This window comes from Notamacropus eugenii, chromosome 1 (genome assembly GCF_028372415.1).
Source record: "Notamacropus eugenii isolate mMacEug1 chromosome 1, mMacEug1.pri_v2, whole genome shotgun sequence".
NCBI lineage: Eukaryota > Metazoa > Chordata > Mammalia > Diprotodontia > Macropodidae > Notamacropus > Notamacropus eugenii.
The window spans coordinates 524511895-524532258 of NC_092872.1; the positions used below are offsets into that span (position 1 = coordinate 524511895).

General features: G+C 43.0%; 1 protein-coding gene across 5 annotated transcripts in view; it reads right to left on the reverse strand.

The window, feature by feature from the left end:
- Positions 1-20025, reverse strand: part of LOC140520134 (L-gulonolactone oxidase) — a 54454-nt gene extending 34429 nt beyond the window's left edge. For 2 of the 5 annotated variants that reach the window (XM_072633847.1, XM_072633845.1), the window contains exons 1-6: positions 18001-18085; positions 16142-16223; positions 15668-15793; positions 13427-13521; positions 7819-7909; positions 411-596 (exon numbers count right to left, since the gene is read on the reverse strand). In XM_072633847.1, coding sequence (XP_072489948.1) covers positions 411-596; positions 7819-7909; positions 13427-13521; positions 15668-15793; positions 16142-16223; positions 18001-18056 — 636 coding nt within the window. In that variant the 5' untranslated portion in view covers positions 18057-18085. Of the gene's footprint in view, positions 1-410; positions 597-7818; positions 7910-13426; positions 13522-15667; positions 15794-16141; positions 16224-18000; positions 18103-19904 lie in introns of those variants that run through there. The other 3 variants (XM_072633846.1, XM_072633848.1, XM_072633849.1) reach the window with 3 other exon arrangements.
- Between the last annotated feature and the right edge of the window lie 339 nt (positions 20026-20364).

Genomic DNA, 20364 nt, shown 5'->3' on the forward strand with positions numbered 1-20364 from the left:
CCCAGAGCCAGAACTAGGGTGAAAATCAGAGGGTACTACTAGCAATTACAATCTTTGAGAAACATAGCTCACAAGCTTAGTGGGAAATAGTAGGTTAAAAACAGGAAGCATTCTTCCTATACTGTAAATATGTTCTCCCCACCCCTTCATGACTCTGTGTTTTCCCTTCAATGTTTATTCCTGCCCTCATCAGCCTCCTTGGCAACAGCCTGAATAAATGGGGAGTTTCATCTCCCCGCTATTACATGGTATCCTGGCATCTTTTTCCCCATCCATTTGATGGCATTTGTCTCCAGAAATTTATCTGAAGGCATGTTTTTTAAAAAATACTTGCCCGGGGAACCCAAATTCCCAGTCCCCCTCTGGCTTGACTCTTGGTGAGACATTGAGGTGGAAGGAGAAAAGCATACCTCTTTAAGGGTGGAAGGAAAGGAGGTCTGTTGTAAATGGAATTGGGGCACACACTGGAAGGTGATGGTGAGTATGATACCAAGGCAGCCAAGATGCACGAGGGAAGCCTTGAATATGTCCTCATTGCTGGTCTCAGAGCACTCGATTATGGTTCCTTCTGCTGTTAGTAGAGTTAATGCCACCACCTAGTACGGAGAGAAAAAGAAACCCACATCTCATCCCCATCAACCTTCCTGCTCTGACAATCATACCGGCCCACGCTCACAGGACCTGAGTGACTGGGGATCAGAAAATGGGATAGTATCTGAGGGGGGGTAGCTCATGCTTTTCTGGAGAGCCAGGAGCCCAAAGGTGAATGGCCAGCACTACTTTTTAAATGAGATCGTGAACCTCCAATTCCACGAAGCCTTGGGAAGACAGAGAGTGAACAGCACCCCAATTTAGGCCATAGAGGCAGTCAACTCAGCTGTGTTGGGTTAAAAGTCAAATATTGGGAGTAGAACACAACTGCAAATATGGACATTCTGGATGTTGGTACTACCCCTAGGAAAAAGCCGAAACCCCTTGGACTCTGGACTTTTGTTTAGGCGAAGCCTGAGGAGCACAGGAAGGAAGAGGTAATGGGCAAGGTCTCATGGTCTCATCCTGTTTCTTTTCTATTGCTTGGCTATGGGGCTTGGATCTTGGTACCTCCATATCCCAAAGGCAGCAATACTTTCTACTACTACGAAATAGTTCTAAGAATGTCAGCTCTGCCAACACAAAGATGTATCTGGGAAAAGTGAAATACAAAGCAAGTATATTCAGCCATACCTGAGTGTATGTGGGTGTGTTTACACACACACAGGTGTGTACACATGTGCCTCAGTCAGATGAGGAAAAGCAAACAAATTGTTGCAAACGCCAGAATGATAGTCAATAAACCAGGGTTTGATTCCTAGCTTTTGAATCTGCTGCTAGTTAGCTGAGGAACTATGGGCAGTGTCACAGGGGCCTTGGCCTTAATCCTGGCCACCTGATTCCTGGGGTCTTTGAGGCTTCCCCAGGAGTCCTGCTCCAGGTCATACACATTCTGAATGCTGTCTCTGCCCTAGGGAGTCCCGTATCAATCCACTGGCTTCTTGGTCTCTCTTTCCACCTCCGGGGTGCCTCCCAATTCATCTCGTATCTAGGCCATAGACGAGAACCTTTTGTCTCCAGAGATTTTTCCAGTTCTGTAGAGGCCTTTCCTACAGCTGACCCACTTTCACTATTCATGCCTGCTGTCTGATAGACCTCCTGAACCTTGACAGATCACCACCTGCTCCAAGGTTGGATGCTGAGGGAGAGCCTTGAAAAGTCTAATCATCTGCCTACCTCAGGGGATCACTCTCCAGCCACTGATACTCTACCTGGTTTCATTCCTCAATGGTTAGCATGTTCCCACTTCACCATACTTTCACAATCCCAATGATACTGAACCCCCAGCTATAGAAGTACACACCCTGATTCATAGATACGTAATCCCCAACTGCCAGATCCCCTATCTCCCACCTTATTCAGCCCCCAATGTCCAACTCCATATCTGTCCAACCCTTCGGCATGCTTGTTCAATAATTAACAAACTTCCTGGCATCTTAAACCTTTTTCTTTCTCCTTCCTTCTGTCGTCTAGCTCTCATTGAGTTCTGGGCTCCCTTCTGATAAAACTGCACCCTTGGCAGGGGTAGAAGCATCCCTTGCTGCCTTAGCTGATCATAACCTTCTATCACTCCATCTTTCCCTCTGCCTTATGACACCTAACCCTGTTTTTACCCTCTTCATGACTTCTAATACCTCCATCCTAAGTTCTTTCCCAGGCCAAAAACTTCTGCAGCATCTATCCTTTCCACCTTTCTCTATCTTGACCCTTTAGTGAACCATTTTGACTATACCCTATCCCCTAGACTTGCCCCCGTTGTCCAAACAAAGATCATTCCTTGGATCATCACTCAACCCTGGATTACTCCCACCAACCAGATACATTCTGTCTGCCCCTGAGAGCATCTGATTAACATTCGATCAACCAATTAACTAACAGTTCCTTGCCAGGTACTTCGAGTCCAAGTACAAAGAATGAAAAAATCCCTAATTCCCTAAATCCCCAAATTCCTAATCCCTAAATCCTAATTTTTTGCACACACACAAGGAATAAATACAAATATGGATTGCTTTCCAAAGTGTGGGCATATAAGATTAAGGCCTTATTCAAGTCCTAAAATATTAAGAAGTAATGTTAAGGAAATATTTCAGTCTAGAGTCCTTATTTTTACTTGTAAAGACCTAATCAGTCTTCCTGAAACTTAATCAGCTTCAGAGAGGGATCTTAATTTCCTGTGACTCAGAGCATTAGAGTAAATGAGTAAGAATCTCTTCCTGTTTGATTCAATTAAGAAGAATTTCTCTTTGTACACCTTGAACTAGATGGAAAAGGGGAATTAGAGAGATAAAGACATAGTGATTGGGTTGGGGAAAATAACTGTCCAAGGGGCCCCTGCATCTACCTCATCACTGCTGTTATTTGGTAGATTTTAAAAAAGCAATCAAACTATGTACTTTCATCTTTTGGTTGTGGAATTTTGTCTTCTCTTTGAGGATTGTTATAAAATATGAGAAGACACTTCTTAGGTGAGAGATATTTCCACTTTTGAAGGGGGCAAAGGAAGGAGGGAAGGAGGGAAGAAGGAAGCATTTATTAGGCACCTACTATGTATCAGGGATGGTGCTATGTACTTTTCAAATATTATTTCATTAGATTTTCACAACAAACCAAGAGGGACTATTGTTATCCCCATTTTATAGTTGATGAATTGAGGTGAAAAGAGATTAAGTGACTTGTCCAACATTACACAGCTGAGTGTCTGAGATCACTTATGAAATCAAGTCTTCCTGATTCCTGGTCCAACCTTTATTTACTTGGTTGAGGGGACTAGGGACTTGGAGTTAGTCTCTCTTTGACCTAAAGTATAAGTCACAGGGCAGCCCAGTGGTCAAAACCTTTTGTTTTTCTGTTTCCAAATTTGACTTCAGACTCTTACTGGCTGTATGACCCTAGGCAAGTCACTTAACCTTGTTTGCCTTAATCCCCCAGAGAAGAAAATAGCAAACCATTCCAGTATCCTTGCCAAGAAAACCCCAAATAGGGTCATAAAGAGCTGGACATAAGTGAACCACAAGACCACAAGTCACCTGACCCCTCTGAGTCTCAGGGTTTCCTCACCTGTAAAATGAGAGACTGCACAGTCATGATAAAGGTTTTGATTTCTTTCTTTTTCAAAGACAATGGGAGGAAAGGTGAGAGGAAAAGAAGGTGGATTTGTGTTCACTGAAAAAAAAAATTTAAGCCAAACCTAAAAAAAGGAGAAAAAGCATTGGAACTTTTTCCAGACTGACAAAAAAATAAATGAATTAAAAGAGAGATGGACTAGACTATCTCCAGCAGCCCTCCTAGCCCTAGCATCTGCTTCACAAGGTTGTCATGAGGATTAAGTGAGCTCGTGAAGGTTAACTTTGTAAAATGAAGAGGAAGTGTATTGTCAGGAACGTTGGAGGATAGAGGTTCAAATCCAGCCTCAGAAGCTTGCTGCCTGTAGGACGTTGGCTAATTATTTTATCTTCCTGGGCATCAGTTTCCTCATTTGTGAAATGGAAAGATGTTGTTGTCTCACCTCTTGCAGTTACTACCTCTGTGACCTAGAACAAGTCCCTTCACTTTTTTGCACCTCAGTTTTCTCATCTGTCAAATAATGAGGTTGACCTTGATAGGCCCTAAGATCCTTTAAATAATATTAGCTATTATGCTGGTGATTCTGTATCATGGTGGGCTGGAAAGTCCATCCTCAGCCCCACTCATTTCTAGGCTTTCTTTGTTTGGGGGAAAAGGCAGGGAGCCCAAGACAGCAGGTGGCACTTGGGAAATTAACTGTAACTTCCCTTTTGGCCTTCATTTCCAAATTAAAACTCTCTCTTATTCCCGCCTTCAAATGTTCCTCCACACCTTGTTACCTGCTGATTTGGAGGAAAATTGCTTTTGACAAGTGCAGCTGGTGCTGTTATGCTCAGGGTGAAAGACCAGATTACGCTGAACTAATTTCTGATTAACCATAGTCCAACTTGTGCGGTAGAATAAGACCTCTTTCCAGCTGGGCACAGGAAGGATCCAGAAAAGGTTTTTTTAAAAAGCTGAGATTTCACATAGAATATAAATGAATTTTGGTGTCCTGTTTTATCTCTGGAGTTCAGGAACCCAACTAAACCTTAGATTATGAGACAACTAAAGGGTACAGTAGATAACAAATATTGGGTTTAAAGTCAGGATGTTTCTTGTGCAGTCATTTCAGTCATGTCTAATTCCATGACCCCATTTGGGGTTTTCTTGATAAAGATACTGGAGTGCTTTGCCTTTTCTTTCTCCAGGTGACTTTACAGATGAGGAAACTGAGGAAAACAGGGTGAAATGACTTGCCTAGGATCACACAGCTAGTAAGTGTCTGAGGCCAGATTTGAACTTAGTTCTTTCTGACTTGGCATTCTGTCCACACAGCTGCCCTAAAGGAGTCCAAAGACAGTCTTCTAACTCCCAGGTTGTCCCCCATGTCCAGAATGTTTTTTCTCGATCACTCAATAAACATTTATTAAGCACCTACAGGCAGCTAGGTCGTACAGTAGATAGAGTGCCAGGCCTGGTGTCAAGAAGATTCTCCACCCTAAATTTAAATCTGGCCTCAGACACTTAGTAGTTGTACACCTCGGGGCAAGTCGCTTAACCCTGGTTGTCTCAGTTTCCTCATCTGTAAAATGAACTAGAAGAGGAAATGACTAGCCATTCCAATATCTTAGCCAAGCAAGCCCCAGATGAGGTCACAACTAAAACAACTGAACAATAACAAGTCCCTACTATGTGCCAGGCACTGTGCTGGATGTTGGCGATACAAAAAGACAATCCCTGCCCTCAAAGAACTCATAATCCAATAGGGGAGAAAACCAACAAGTAAATATATACAATCAAACTCAGTACAGGATAAATAGGAAATAATTAACAGAGGAAAGACACTAGAATTAAGAGGGGTTGGGAAAGGCTTCCTGTAGAAAATGGGATTTTAGTTGGGACTTAAAGGAAGCTGTAGAGTCCAGGAGGCAGAGATAAGGAGGGAGAGTGTTCTAGGTATGGGAGATGATCAGAGAAAATGCCCAGAGCCAAGAGATGCGGTGTCTTGTTTGTGGGGAAGAAAAGAGGCCAGTGTCACTGGTTTGGGGTACATGTGGAGAATAAGATGTAAGAAAACTGGAAAGGTAGGAAGGGGTTAGGTCATGAAGGGCGTTGAATTGCCAACAAAGCACTTTGTATTTGCTTCTGAAGGCAATAGGGAGCCATGGGAGTTCACTGAGTGGGGAAGCAATATGATTGGGTCTGAGTATATGGAGTGGGGATGGTGTGAGTGTGAGTGTGAGTGTGTGTGTGTGTGTGTGAGTGTGTGAGTGTGTGTGTGTGTGTGTGTGTGTGTGTGTGTGTGTGTGTGTGTGACACATCTGTCACTTTAGGAAAATCACTTTGGTGGCTGAATAGAGGATGGATTGGAATAAGGAGAGACTCGAGACCTCCAGATCCACCAGCAGATTATTGCAATAATCAAGGCTTGGGGTGATGAAGGCCTGGACCAGGGTGGTGGCAGTGTCAGAGGAGAAAAGGGGCATATTTGAGAGATTTATAAGGTGAAATCTACAGACCTTGGTAATGGAGGTCTTCACTTTGGCTCTGTAGTATTGTTAGCTTCTTATAAGACTCAGCTCAAGGCCCACTTCCTGTAGGAAACTATCCTGATTGTTGTTGGCTCCCATCCCTCCATCAAAATTTTTTCTATCTCCTTTCTATATATCTTATATTAAGTTTTCTGAGCAAATGTTGCACCCTGCCCTTTCCCCCATAGAACATTGAGTGTTTTTAGGGCAGTAAATATTTTATTTTAGTCATCATATTCCCAGTACCTAGCACATAGTAGATGCTTTAAAATGCTTACTGGATGAATGACCATTTTACAGATGAGGAAACTGACCTTGAGAAGTTGATGGACTTCTCCATTACCAAACGGCTTTGGCAAGGTCAGAGTCAGGATTCCTGACTTGAAGATCACCAGCATTTCCACTATATTTACTGCCCCTCAGAGGTGGATGAGAACTTAGGAACCATCTAGTTCAATCTCCTACTCCATGCAGTAATAGGCCAACCATGATGTCTGGTTATCTATTTGTCTATGTGAGAACCCAGGACTTTGCAAGGTACTCACTGTATTACTTACTACCCCTGAGAGCAGCATAATCCCTGAAGGACTGGGTTCCAAAAGAGTAGTGGTCTAGTGAATCTGCTTTATAGCAGTTGGCTACTGTCCTGATGCCTTGGCCTTCTGACTGGGGCACCTGACCACTGCTAGCCTGCCCCAGACCTAACCCCCACTGCTGCTCCCCAAGCATCTGGTTGTCTTGCCATAGCATATGCTAGGTTCCCTTCCCTCCACCCCTTTCTGTCTCTAGCTCAGAGAATAGTAATCAGATCAATACTACCATGCCAGGAAATAATGTGTCAATCAACTGCTCGGTGACTCAGTATCCCTGTGGCTTCTCTATCCAAAATGCCCCTCCCTGGTTAAGATGCTCCTATGTTTTGTTTTCCCCCATTAGGATATAAGCTCAGAGTGGGCCTGCTCTTTGTATCCCCAGTACTTAGTACAGTAACTGGTATATACAATAGGTGCCTAATAAGTGCTTTTTCCCATTCATTCATGATAATAACAACAATAATTTCTATAGGGATTTAAGGTTCGCTGAGTGCTTTATATATATTATCTCAATTGAGCCTCACTACAATCGTGTGAGGTGCATATTACATAGAAAATGATTTCTAATTGGCAGATTAGAAAATTGAGATTCAGAGGGTACAGAATTTATCCAAGGTCATACAGCTAGTGCCAAATGTGGGATAGATTTGAATCCAGGTTTTCTCTATTCTAAAACCCTACCTAAAGCACTCTATCCCACTGATAAAGTGCTAATTATTATTTGATATCTATCATAAATTCACCTTTTTTAAGGTAACCAAGGCATTGAAGATTAATTTCATCTTCTTGAAGTCTCATAGCAAAATACCATCTTAGGAAGGATAAAGGCTCCTAAGTAAACTGTGGCTCAGGGTAGCAGCCTTAATCCTTGACAGATTTCAGCCACAGAACTGAAACTTTGCACCTGACTCTAGAATTCTCCCCCTCGTAAGAAGAGTTGGCTCTCCCAGGAACAAGAATGGATGGTTTTTTCCCACTTTCATTCCTCACCCTGAACGCAGGATTTTGTGAATTACCCACCATTAGCATGGGATACTGACATGGAACTCCATTCTCACCTGAGTGGGCAAAATGCCATGCTTGATTCCCGTGTTGTGGGTCCCTGTCCCAATCACACCAGCAGCAGTGACATCTGACACGGCTCCCAAGCTGTGCCCACCAGACAAGGAGTCAGAAAAAGAGAAAGGGCAGAAGAAGTGGTTAATTTTCCTTTGGAGGATAGATTACTTTTCCATGAAACAGTCAGAAAAGAGTGTGCAGACCAACTCTAGGCTAGAACACTGGACCCTAGTCTCAGCCTGGCTACCATGCTTTATCCTCTTCCCTTCCAATTCTAACATCCTGGTTCTCCTTTTAAAACCCTGGGGAAGTCAGGGTTCAAATTCTAGGATAGAAGTTCTAACATAGATAATATGGTATAGTGAGAAAAGCCCTAGGTTTGGAGTCACAAGATGGGTTCAGATCCTTACTCTGCAACTTATTTGCTCCCTGATAACCTCAGGTAAATCACTTCATATCCCTAGACACCAATGTCTTCTTTAATAAGGAGTGGAGTGAGGTAGACTAGATAATTTCTTAGGTTCTTTACAGTTCTAGATCCTGTGATCAATCAACAAGCATTTTTTTTAAGCAACTACTTTGTGTCAGGCATCAGGCTGGGTGCTGGGGATATGGAGATAAAAGTCCCTTCCCTCGAAGATCTATTGGGGGAGACGTGCATATATCACTATAGATCAGTTAAACGGAAGGTAATATTGGAAGGGAGGTACTAGCAACTGGGGGAAAATCAGCCTTCAGTAGAAGGCAGTGCTTGGGCTGAGTTTGGAAGGTTTGGGAAATCAGGAAGACCTGAATCTGAATCCAGCCTCAGTCAATCATTAGTGGTGAGACCTTGGGCAAATCATTTAACCTCCATTTGCCTTGGAGTCAATGAGGTGGCACAGTGGATAGAGTGCCAGGCCTGGAGTCAAGAAGACCTGAATTCAAATCTAACCTCAGACTCTTACTAGCTGTGTGACCCTGGGCATCAATAAACCTCAGTTTGCCTTAATGCACTGGAGATGGAAATGGTAAATCACTCCAGTATCTTTACCAAGAAAACCCCATGGACAGTCTGGTTCATGGGATCACGAAGAGTCAGACATGACTAACAACAACCATAAAGCGAGGAAAGCATTCTGGGCACGAAGGACTGCTCATACGATGGCACCAACATGGGAGATGGTGTGTTGTGTATGATGAACAACAGGAAGACCAGTCTGGCTAGACTGTGGAGTGAGTGGAAGTGAGTAATAAATGATAAAGCTGGAAACAGAGGTTGGAGTCTGGCTGTAAAAGACTTTAAATGCCAAACAGTGAGGTCTGTAGTTTATCTTAGAAGCAACAGGAAGGACCTAGAGTTTTTGAGCGGGAAGGTGACATGTTGGCACCCAGAATCTTTGCTCCTGATGGACTTATAACTGCTTTCTCTCTGCTCCTTCCCCACATAATTCCTTGTCCACAACAGACCTTTGACAAATACTCACTGATCGATTATGAAAGTGGCACTTTGCTTTGTACCAGTTGTATGACCTTGGACAGTGTCTTTGGGCTCTGTTTCCTCATTCATAAAATGATAGGGTTAGGCTGGATGGTTTCTGGGATCCCTTCCATCTCTAGATCTATGATCCTCAAATTCCAAATCCAAGGCTCCTGGCTCTGCCAATTAGAACTGGTCTTCTTGGCTAAATTACTTGAATCCACTGTACAACTAGAGAGTTGGAAGAGAAGAGGTGGAAGTGAGCTTGAAGAGCTAGGATTCTGAAGCAAAGGTTCTTAATTTTTGTGTATGTGTCTTGGACCATTTTGCAATCTGGAGAAATAGCCTAGGGACCTCATCTTGGAAGAATGGTTTTAAATGCATAAAATAAAATACACAGATTTACAAAGGAAACCAATGATATTGACACAGTTATCCTTTAAAAAAAAACCACACCAAACTCATGATCATTTGTTCTAAGTGAGGGGAAAGGAGGAGAAAGACACTGGTCAGGAACCTGAGTTGCCCCAAGTTCAGGTACCAAATAACACAATGGAGATACTCAAGCTCAGCCATAGGGAAGCATGGGCGAGGTAGCTGACCTTCGTAGTCCCCTGGAGATTAAATGGAAGAAAATTCTAGCTTTCTTTTATGAATAATTATTGACAATTCTTTTTATTTACTATGTAAATTTGTTCATATGATTTATCATTTTTGTTATTCAGTCATGTGTGACTCTTTGTGATTCCTTTTGGGGTTTTCTTGACAAAGATACTGGAGTGCTTTGCCATTTCCTTCTCCAATTCATTTGACAAATGAGAAAACTGAGGCAAATAGGGTCAAGTGACTTGCCCAGGGTCACACAGGTAGTAAGCTTGAGGCTAGACCTGAATTCAGGAAGATAAACCTTCCACAGCACCTCCTAGCTGCCCATTGTTTATTTATGCTATTTATACAAATATGTGTGAATATGTGTGTGTATATACACATGTACATATAAATACATGTACACACATGCATATATACGTATACTACGTATGTATGTATATATGTATGTGTGTATATTCTAGCCCATTAAGAGGTTACATTGCACTGTGCGTACATTACCTCATTCAGTCTTCACAACTACCCTTTCAAGCAACTAGAAGAACAGTGGATAAAGCCCTTGGCCTGCAGTCAGAAACACCTGAGTTCAAATTTGGCTTCAGACACTTCAGATACACTACAGTGTGTGACTCTGGGCAAGACACTTAAATGTCTATTTGCCTCAGTTTCTTCATCTGTAAAATGATCATAATAATACCTACCCCCCAGGGTTGTGGGGATCAAATAAAATAATATTTATAAAAATGCATGTACATAGTAGAAGCTATGTACATTTTTACTCTTATTAATATCCGTCAGAGGTGGATGCTACTATTTCCATTTTTCAGATTAGGATAACTAAAAGTCAGAGAGGTTAAGTGATTTTCCCAAAGTCACACAGCTAGTGAGTATTGGAAGTAGGATTTGAACACAGAGCTGGAGCTCATCTCATTAAACCCTACTCCCACACTCCTGAGCTGCCTCAAGAAAGGGAAGGGGAGACCACCACACTGAAACAAAGCTGTTTTTAAAATTATGGCAGGGAATGTCATGAAATACTATTGTGCTATAAGAAATGATGAACAGGTGAACTTCAGAAAAACCTGAAAAGACTTATATGAACTGATGCTGAGCGAAGTAAACAGAAGCAGGAGAACATTATATACAGTAAAAGCCACAGCGTGTGAAGACTGACTGATAAACTTAGCTTCTCAGGAATGCAAGGACCTAAAACAATTCCAAAGGACTCTAGATGGAAAATGCCATCACATCCAGAGAAAGAACTATGGAGTATGAATACAGAACAAAGCAGACTATTTTCGTTTTTATTTTGTTTTATTTTTTCTCTTTCTCATGGTTCCTCCAATTCATTCTAATTCTTCTATATAGCATGACTAATGTGAAAATATGCTTAATAGGAATGTATATAGAGAGCCTATATCAGAATGCATGCTGCCTTGGGGAGGAGGAGGGCAGGGAAGGGGAGAAAACTTAAAACTTATGGAAGTGAATGTTGAAAGCTAAAAATAAATAAACCTATTTTAAAAACAACAAAAACAAAACAGAATATGGCAGGGGCTGTGCAATCCCCTAAGATAAAGACCATGATCACATTCTTATCACTAACAGGGTGAGAGAAATTCTAATGCTCCAGAAATTAATACTCATAATTAATAAGAACACGTTTCTTCCTGTCCTCTCAGTCACAGGCTCTGATGTGAAAAGTTCCTTTCAAGAGCAGAACTCAACAACCTCTCCTTCCCTGTTTGGGTGCCACATCCTTGGGATGTTAATGATTACTGAAAGCCAGTGAGCAGAAACCTACTGTCCTGACCTTGAGGCATTGGTAGAATAGATAGCTATCAATACAGTATGTTTTCAAGGCCACAGAACCAAAATAATTCTCCAAACTGGTACCAAAAAACCCACAAATAGAGATTCTTTCCTTTGGCTTAATTTTGGTCCTCATCAAAATGCCAATGTCCTGGGACAGCCAAAAGCCTTACCATCTCTCTGCCTTCACAGGGTAAAATTTCATCTTCTCCTAGGCTCTTTCAAGCAGAACATGTGACTTATTGTTTATATGATTTCAAAAGAGCTGAATTGTGACCAGTGCAGGTGGCTTGGAAAGGGAGCAGGGCAAAAAGATGCTGGGTTTGTATCCTCGTTCTGCCTACTTAAGAGGGCTGTGGGTCGATAGCTGAAAGTGGTTGTAAGGTCATCCAGTCTAAATATCTCATTTTACATGTCAGGAAATCAAGGCTCAAGGTCATACAACTAGCTGGACTGAGGTTTAAAGCCAGGTCTTCTAACCCCTTTCCAATGTACCACACTCTCTATCTGTGTAACTATGGGAAAGGCACATAACCTGGAAAGTATACTAGATTTGAAGTCCCAGAAAGTCTGGGTTCAAATTCCGGCTCTACAATTTACTACCTGTGTGACCTTAAACAGGTCTTCTGAGACTTGGCTCCTTCTCTGTAAATGAGAAGGATGGAATAACTGGCCTCTAAGGTGCTTTCCATTTCTACATCCATGATCTTAGGATCCTACAAACTTCTCTGAGAGTCAGTTTCCTCATCTGTAATTACTCCCACTACTTTCTACCTAATAGGACCATTATTAGGAGGATTTTTTATAACCCATAAAGTGCTCATAAAGGTACAGATGAATTCTCATTATCGTCCTTTCTTAAAGGATGTTGAAATACAACCCTCATCTTGTGCCTTCCTCGATAGTCTTCATGGGTTGTTGTGGTCAAACCCCATCATTGTCCTTGGAACACAAAACTTGTCACTCTTCATGGCTAAATTCAGAGCCTTAGCAGGTTGGTAGGACCTGCATGCTGGCATAACCTTTGAAGACCCAAGGTCAACCACCCCACCAGGATGAGGATGACACTGATAGAAGCTCTCCTTTGGTCTTTTCAGAAATTTAAGTGTCCAGCTGAACAACATGGCAAGGCTGAAGAGAATAAGCTGGATTTAAAAGTCAGAGGTTTTTGGTATTCAGTCATTTCTGACTCATTTTGACCTCATTTGGGGTTTTCTTGATAAAGATACTGGGGTGGTTTGCCATTTCCTTCTCCAGCTCAATTTACAGATGAAGAAACTGAAACAAAGAGTGTTAAGTGACTTGCCCAGGGTCACACAGTTGCTTATTTCTGCGACCACATTTGAACTCATGAAGATGAGTCTTCCTGATGCCAGGCCTGGTGCTCTGTGCACTATGGCTCCACCTAGCTGCTCCAGAGTCAGAGGATCTGACACTGTCAGAGGCTCTGTCACTCATTTCTCTGTGTGACCTTGGGTAATCAAATAAAAGCCTACCAGGTCCTGTCAATCAAAGATAAAAGAGAAACAGATCCTTCTCTCAAGTCATGTCACCTCTCTGGGCCTCAGTTTCCTCACCTGTAAAATGAAAGGATTAGAGATGATGACCTCTAAGGTCCCTTCCAACTCTAAAATCTATGATGCTATGACTTGGGGATAAAAGAAAACCAGGAAATCAGTCCCTCCTCTTTAGGCAAGAAATTGCCACTAAGATAGGAAGGTCTTGCTTACTTGGGGAGTGCCAGGCCATGCTTGCTCAGCTCCACATTCAGGTCCTTCAGGAGGATGCCACCTTCCACTGTGATTTGGTGCTTTTCCTTGTCTACCTGCAAAGGAACAGAGCTGGGCTGGGGAGCCACTCTACCTTCAAGAGAAGCCCTTACCAGTCATGGTAAACTGAGCTACCCTTTCCCCTGGAAGATAGAGGCAGTTAGGTCACAGTGCATAGAATCAAGAAAACCTGAATTCTGATCCTGCTTCATAGTTACTAGGTTTGTGACCCTGGTTAAGTCACTTAATTTCTAAATAGTCCCTTCCCTCCCCCCACCCCCCCCAACCTAACTGAATTTCTTCACTGGAAAATGAAGGGCTAAGTATAGCTCAGTGAAGAGATTTAGAAAAGGACTAGAGAAAAAGAAGTGACCTAAGAGATCATCTAATTTGAAATCAGAGGCCTGGAGCAATTAAGCAACATGTCCATTATTAATGTTGGGGTCAGGGCTAGACTCTGACTCCCAATTCAAACAGGGCTCATTACATAGGCATGGCCAGGTAATGGTACCCATTACCCTGCACGTCCAGGTTTCTTTGGGAGGTTGTCAGGTCACTGACCCAGTGGAACTCTAACAGCTACAGAGGGTCCTCAGTCTCACTAGAACTCTGAATTCTCTTTGCCTTCTTCCCAAAGTAGATGGAGTTCTTTAATTAATGAAGCATCAGGAAAAATGGGTGAATGGATGCTCCAGTAGATACTTTGGGGAAATTAATTAGCATAATTCTGCTAATTTAGTCACCTTTAATTACTACCATGTCTTATTTCTTGACAGAATTTTCAGGAAGAGGCCAACACCAGTGGGCCTGGATGGTAATGAATGAATTTAGATGAGAATAGGACCGTCAAGGTTATCTTCAGAACCTTCTCATTTTACAGATGAGGAAACTGAGGCTCAAAGAAAGGAACTGACTTGCTCAAGGACTTGCCTTTCTAGTCCTCCTACACCTTATTCCCACCTTTCATGCCCTTCAGTCTAGTAACACTGACCTTGGGCAAATCACTTAACCCCAATTGCCTCATCCTGGGTCATCTCCAGCCATCCTGATGAATATCTGGTCACTGAATTCAGATGACTGAAGGAGAAGTGAGGCTGATGACCTGCATAGCCCTTCCTTACTCAAAACAAAGTCAAGTGCAATTCATGTCATCATTTCTCTGATGGCATGGTCTTCTTCGGCAACAAAGGATGAACACACACCGACCTCCTGGCTGTCCTCAGAACACAACACTCTCTCTCCTGACTCCCAGCATTTTTACTGGCTCTTCCCTCTCCCTGGAACTCTGTCTCTCCTGACTGGTCTCTACCTCCTGGTTCCTGTGGCTTTCTCCGAGCTTACCTTCTGCAAGAAGGTAGGGTCCTTTCCTGATCCCCTTTCACACGAAGATCTTCCCTCCCATTGACTATGTCTAATTTACTCTGTAAATAGCTTGTTTGTACTTTGTTGTTTCCCCTATTGGACTGTAAGTTTCTTGAGAGCAGGAGCCATCTTCTGCTTTTCTTTGTATCCTCAGCCCTTAGCACAGTGCCTGGCACCTACTAAGTGCTTAATAAAGGCTGACTGTGGTTGATCACTGAATGACACCACAGGTGAGGGGCTGAACTGGGGTGAGGACCCAGGTCCCCATGACTCCATATCCAGCACTGTTCCTTAGAGGCTGATGAGGAGGTGTGCATCTGGTTTAAGACAACTAGTTAGAGGTTAGTTCTGCCCAAAATCACAACCAGAAGGTCTTCTTAAGAACCCTCCATGGGGTCTGTGGTGTAGTGGGAAGAGAGATAGGCGAAGAGTGCCCAAGACCGATGGACTCCAGCCCTGGCTCTGCCATTGACAAATTTGGTGGTTTCCCTGGGCCTTAGTACCATCATCTGTAAAATGGAGGGGTTAGACTAGGTGGCCTCTAAGGTATGATCCCCACCAGCTCCAACATTCTTAGATTCTGATCCTAAATTGAGGCTCTTTTTTTTCAACAAAGAACACAGGAGCTCAGACTAAGAGAGGAACTTGCACTCACTCTCACTGTGGGAAAACTTAGAGACATCAACCTGAAAGTGCGACAGGATCCTTAGCAGTGGTTCCCCAACTCTACCTCCTCCCCAGGGTGTCTGACCTCCACAACAAGCTCTTGGGATGGAAGACAGGGCTTGTCAGACTCTGGCGATCTCAGAGGTTTAGAAATCTAATGGTTTGTGGGGTTACCTTGAGGATCCGGTTCATCTTTCCCATATGGATCATGAAGCCATCAGTGCAGGCGATATCTGAGGGTGAGTGGCCTCCCCCAATTGCCTTCACACGCTTGTTTTGCTGCCTGGCTAGGTCCAACACCTGTAGAGACATCAAGACTAGACTCAGGACCTTTCCCTCCCTCCCTTCTCTCTTCCTTCCTTCCTTTTTTCCTTCCTCCCTTCCTTCTTTTCTACCTTCTTCTCTCCCTCCCTCTCTGTCTTCTTTCCTTACTCCTTTTCTCCCTCCCTTCTTTCCTCCCTCCTCTTTCCCTTCCTCTCTCCCTCCTTTTATGCCTCTTTCCTTTACTTTCATCTTCCCTCTTACCTTCTTCCCTTCTTTCTTCCTTTCTTTCTTTTTCCATTACTTTCTTCCTTCTTTCCTTTACTCCCTTCCTCTCTTCCTCTTCCTCCTTCTCTTCCATCTTTCCTCTCTTTCCTCCTTTCTTACCTCCTTCTTTTTCTCTCTTTCTCCCTCCTTCTTTTCCTTCCTCCTTTTCCTTCCTTCCTTCCATCCATCCATCCGTCTCTCTCTGTACATTTCACAACATTCAGAAAAACCAGGATAGGAACAACGTTGCAAACCAATATGTGAAAAGTGAATCCAGTCCATTCCCATTAACCAAGAATCTTTTTAAAAAAATGTTATCTATATCTTCTGTTTTTATACAACTTTCATTTCCCTATATATGTACCTTCCCCAACCCAGAGAGTCATTCCTTATAATAAAGAATTAAAAAAAAAAAAGATAAAAAGGCAGTTCAGCAAAACTAACCAACACAGAGTCCAACACAGTCTAATCCAGTGTCCTATATTCACAGTCCCCCAGCTCTGTAAAGAAAGTGACTTCCTTCACTAGGAAGAAACTATGGACAAAAGTCAAGAAATTGTTGTGCTTGTAATAAGCTTTCTCCTGGAAGGACATGATGAATGAGAGGAGTGAGGGAAGTCAAAAGAGGGCTAAATCCAGAAAGAGGAAAAAAAGAAGTGGCTGGGGCAGGGCTGGGGAAGATGGACTGGGGCTAAAAAGAAATAAAAGCAGTATGGCCTAATGGGTAGCATGTTGGCCTTGGTGTTCCAATCCCTCCTCTGACACTGTCAGTTTTGTGACTGAGAAGCAATCCCCTTGGCCTTAACTACAGTCAGTTCTGCTATAACTTGACATATATATTCTTAAAGATCATCGGTCTGTGCAAAATTGAACAATTAAAAACCAAGGCTTACAGGAAAAATTGGGTTGGGGCACAAACACTCAGAAACTTCATCAGTTACCAACTAAAAAGATAGGAAACTAATAAAAATGGTAACACAGATTTATACATATGCAATGGTTAAGAAATATACAAATAAGACAATAAACAGAGGCAGGCTGCTGCTCTGTCTGGGCCATTCTGGAACTGGGGTAGGGATAGGGAATTGGTTATATGGGTGGGAACCTGCCCTTCCCTGCCCGCACCTCCACCTGTACTAGAAGATAGCTTATACAATAAATATGGACTTAGACATGTTTAGGATATTGAATGAATTCCTTTACATACAGAAAAGTTCACAAATGCAAAAGAAGAGCAAAGCACAACCTTATAGAATAGCTGGTAGACATTTGAGATGTATGACTTTGGAATACTCTTCCAAGGTTCCGTTCAGCTGGGCAGTCTTTTTGCATGCTTTCTGTTTCTCAAGGAAGAAATTGAGCGCAAACTAAAACTTCATGTTATGCTTAAGTTGTTCTCTAATGTATCCGTTGAATTGGAGCAAATTCATGTTTTTAGAACAAGCTTATAGCAGAACTGACCTCACTTAGACCCAGAGGGTCATCTACAGTCTTGAGTTATAGAGATCCCACAAAGGAAATTCTATACCTTTGCATATTGGGGCAGGAAGAAATGCAGATAGCCACCCTGGCTCAGAGTGGATTCAGTTAGCTCTTTTCTACCAATGACTTGCCATGAAATTTTGGATTTTTCTGGGGCCAGGAAAGGCAATCTCCTGGGTCTCTGCTATAGGGAGAGCTGTGTGGGGTAAAATTGCTATGGCTCATACTCTCATAGAGCTAGGTTTTAAAAAGACATCAGAGGTATTTTATTCCAACTCCCTCATTTTACAGAAGAGGAAATTAAGTCTCAGGCAGCAGAATAAGTGACATGTCCAAGATCTTATTGATAGTAGGTGTCAGATGCAGGCTCAGAACTTAGAACCAGCATTCCTTCCTTCACAGAATGCTGCTTCTCTATGGATGGAGTCTGACAGAGCTGTGGGTGGTCCCCGAGGGCGGCTTGGGCTATGCCTCCCATTGTTGGCAGTGCCACTCACCTGTCTGACCTCCTCCACACATGTGGGCTGAAAGTACATCTCTGGGTAGCAGCCATAGGTCTTTGCCCAGTTCTGGAACTTGAATCCTTTGTGACCATGCACCTGAGTTGTGAATAAGCAAGATGAACAATCGCTTACATGGTGGGGCACCAAACTCTCCAAGAAACCAACAAACCCACTTCCCCCCCTGCCCCTCTGCACTTGCCAACCCTGCCCTGGCAGATGGACAAGGGTATAGGAAAGGTTGCTTCCATTTTATACTTTATTGGATTATAAATTTAAAGCCAGAAGTGACCTCAAATGCCATTTGGTCCAACCTCCTCATTCAACAGGTGAAGAAACTGAGGACCAGTTGTCTTTAGGTACTGTCAGAGATATGGTAACAGGAAGGACTTTAATCCAGTTCTTGACCCCAAATTTATCTCTCTCTCCACTGTGCTACAAAACACAGAGGCTGAGGAGACATTTTGCCCAATTCAGCAACCACCTGTAAGAGAACAAAGATTTTCTACACCTTCCTAGGGACCATCTTGGGATGGACCCTTTCCAGGCTGGGTTAGGACTTTCTGAAAGATGGCTCTCTATACTCAGCTCCACCTGAAGACGGCCAGATTAGGGAGGACTTAGAACTGTCCAGAGGGGTGTCTGCAGGTTTCCCCTCATCAGGAAGGGGGGAAAGTGTCTTCTGACAGAGCTCATGAGTGGGAAAGGGAGAGCAGAGCACATTAAGGTTTTAATTGACAGGAAGTTAGTGGAGAAAGAAAAGCATGGATTTGAGAAGATTGTAGAGGATTTTGTTAGATCATAGGTAGTTAGTATTAGAGGTAGGATTTGAAGCTGAGCTCCATGGATTCCAGAGCAGTTAGGTGGTGCAGTGGATAAAGTGCCAGGCCCGGAGTCAGGAAGACTCATCTTCCTCAGTTCAAATCTGACCTCAGACACTTACTAACAGTATGACTCTAGACAAGTCACTTAACCCTGTTTGCTCCAGTTTCCTCATCTGTAAAATGATCAGGAGAAGGAAATGGCAAACCACTCTGATATCTTGGCAAGAAAATTCCAACTGGGGTCATGAAGAGTTAGACAACCTTACAAAGAAGACTGAAAACAAATACAACTTCTGATTCCAGGGTTAATGCGCATCCCACTGTATTGTGCTGCTGCCCTGGCTAATCAAATGAGATCAAACCCTGTATCAAATCTGATAGGATGCGAGTACTTTGAAAACCTTAAAGCACAATTTAGCTATTACTGTTAAGAGATATGGAGCTGAGGATATAGAGCTGGCTTCAAGGGCAGAAAAACCTGGCTTCAAGTCCCAACTCTGAAGCATACAGGCTGTGTGATCCTAGACAAGTAAGTAATTCCTTAGTGCCCTAGGCCAGAGATGTCAAATACACAGCCTTGGGAAATATTTGACAAAATAAATAAAACTTCAATAGAAAGTAGATAATGTTAATATATAGCTTTTGAAATCAATATACAGCCAGTAGGGATCCTTAGGTAAGGTTTAACCACCAGGGTTTCTTGAGTTTGACACTGATGCTTTATATAACTCTCTAATGGCTGAGAAGATGCTGATCTGCATTTGTGGCGCAAATTCTTTGATCAGACAATTCCTCATACCAATGAAATCCCAGATTCATTATTATTGCTACTGGAGTCTCATATCAGAAATCACAATGCCCCATGAAGGCATCGCATCCTTGTGTTCTAAATGAAGTTCCAAAAAATTCTAGCACATGCATAAAGAACAAGTCCTCAGACTGTTGAATGGGTCCCCTGTCCACAACCCTGCTGCCCAGCATCCTTGACCCCACTAATCTGAATCTCTGGAGGGTTCCAGACTTAAACCAGACTTCTGTAACTGATCTATGCCAGTACTATCATGGGAAATTACTTACCATCATATCCAGCTATCCAGTTGCTCCAGGTCTGTTTCTATCTCCCTTTAGAAGTGAGAAGGTTCTGGGCAGAGATCTCAAAGGAAAGGTGATTTTCAGAAGAGCCCTCTCCGGTTTTAACAGCTCCGCCTCAGCTGCTGAGTCAGCCCTTGGGGGTTTGGGGCTAGGTAATAAGTAACTGACTCCTTTCCCTATGATGGGAGAGGAGATTATGGGCTGCAGCCCAGGGCACTGGCAGTTGGGGGGAGAGATCATAGAATTTAGAGTTGGTAGGAGCTTTCAGATCACTTATCCCAATCCCCAAAGCCTTCTTTGGTGTGAGGGAAGAGGAGGCAGGGAAAGAGGAGAGGAGTTCTCCTGAATGTACATCTTCCCCAGGTTAAACCTGGGAACTGAGTTTCAGGAGCAAGAATCCTCCTGGGCTTCCTGGCTTTGTGACTAAGACCCTTGTTTGTTGTAA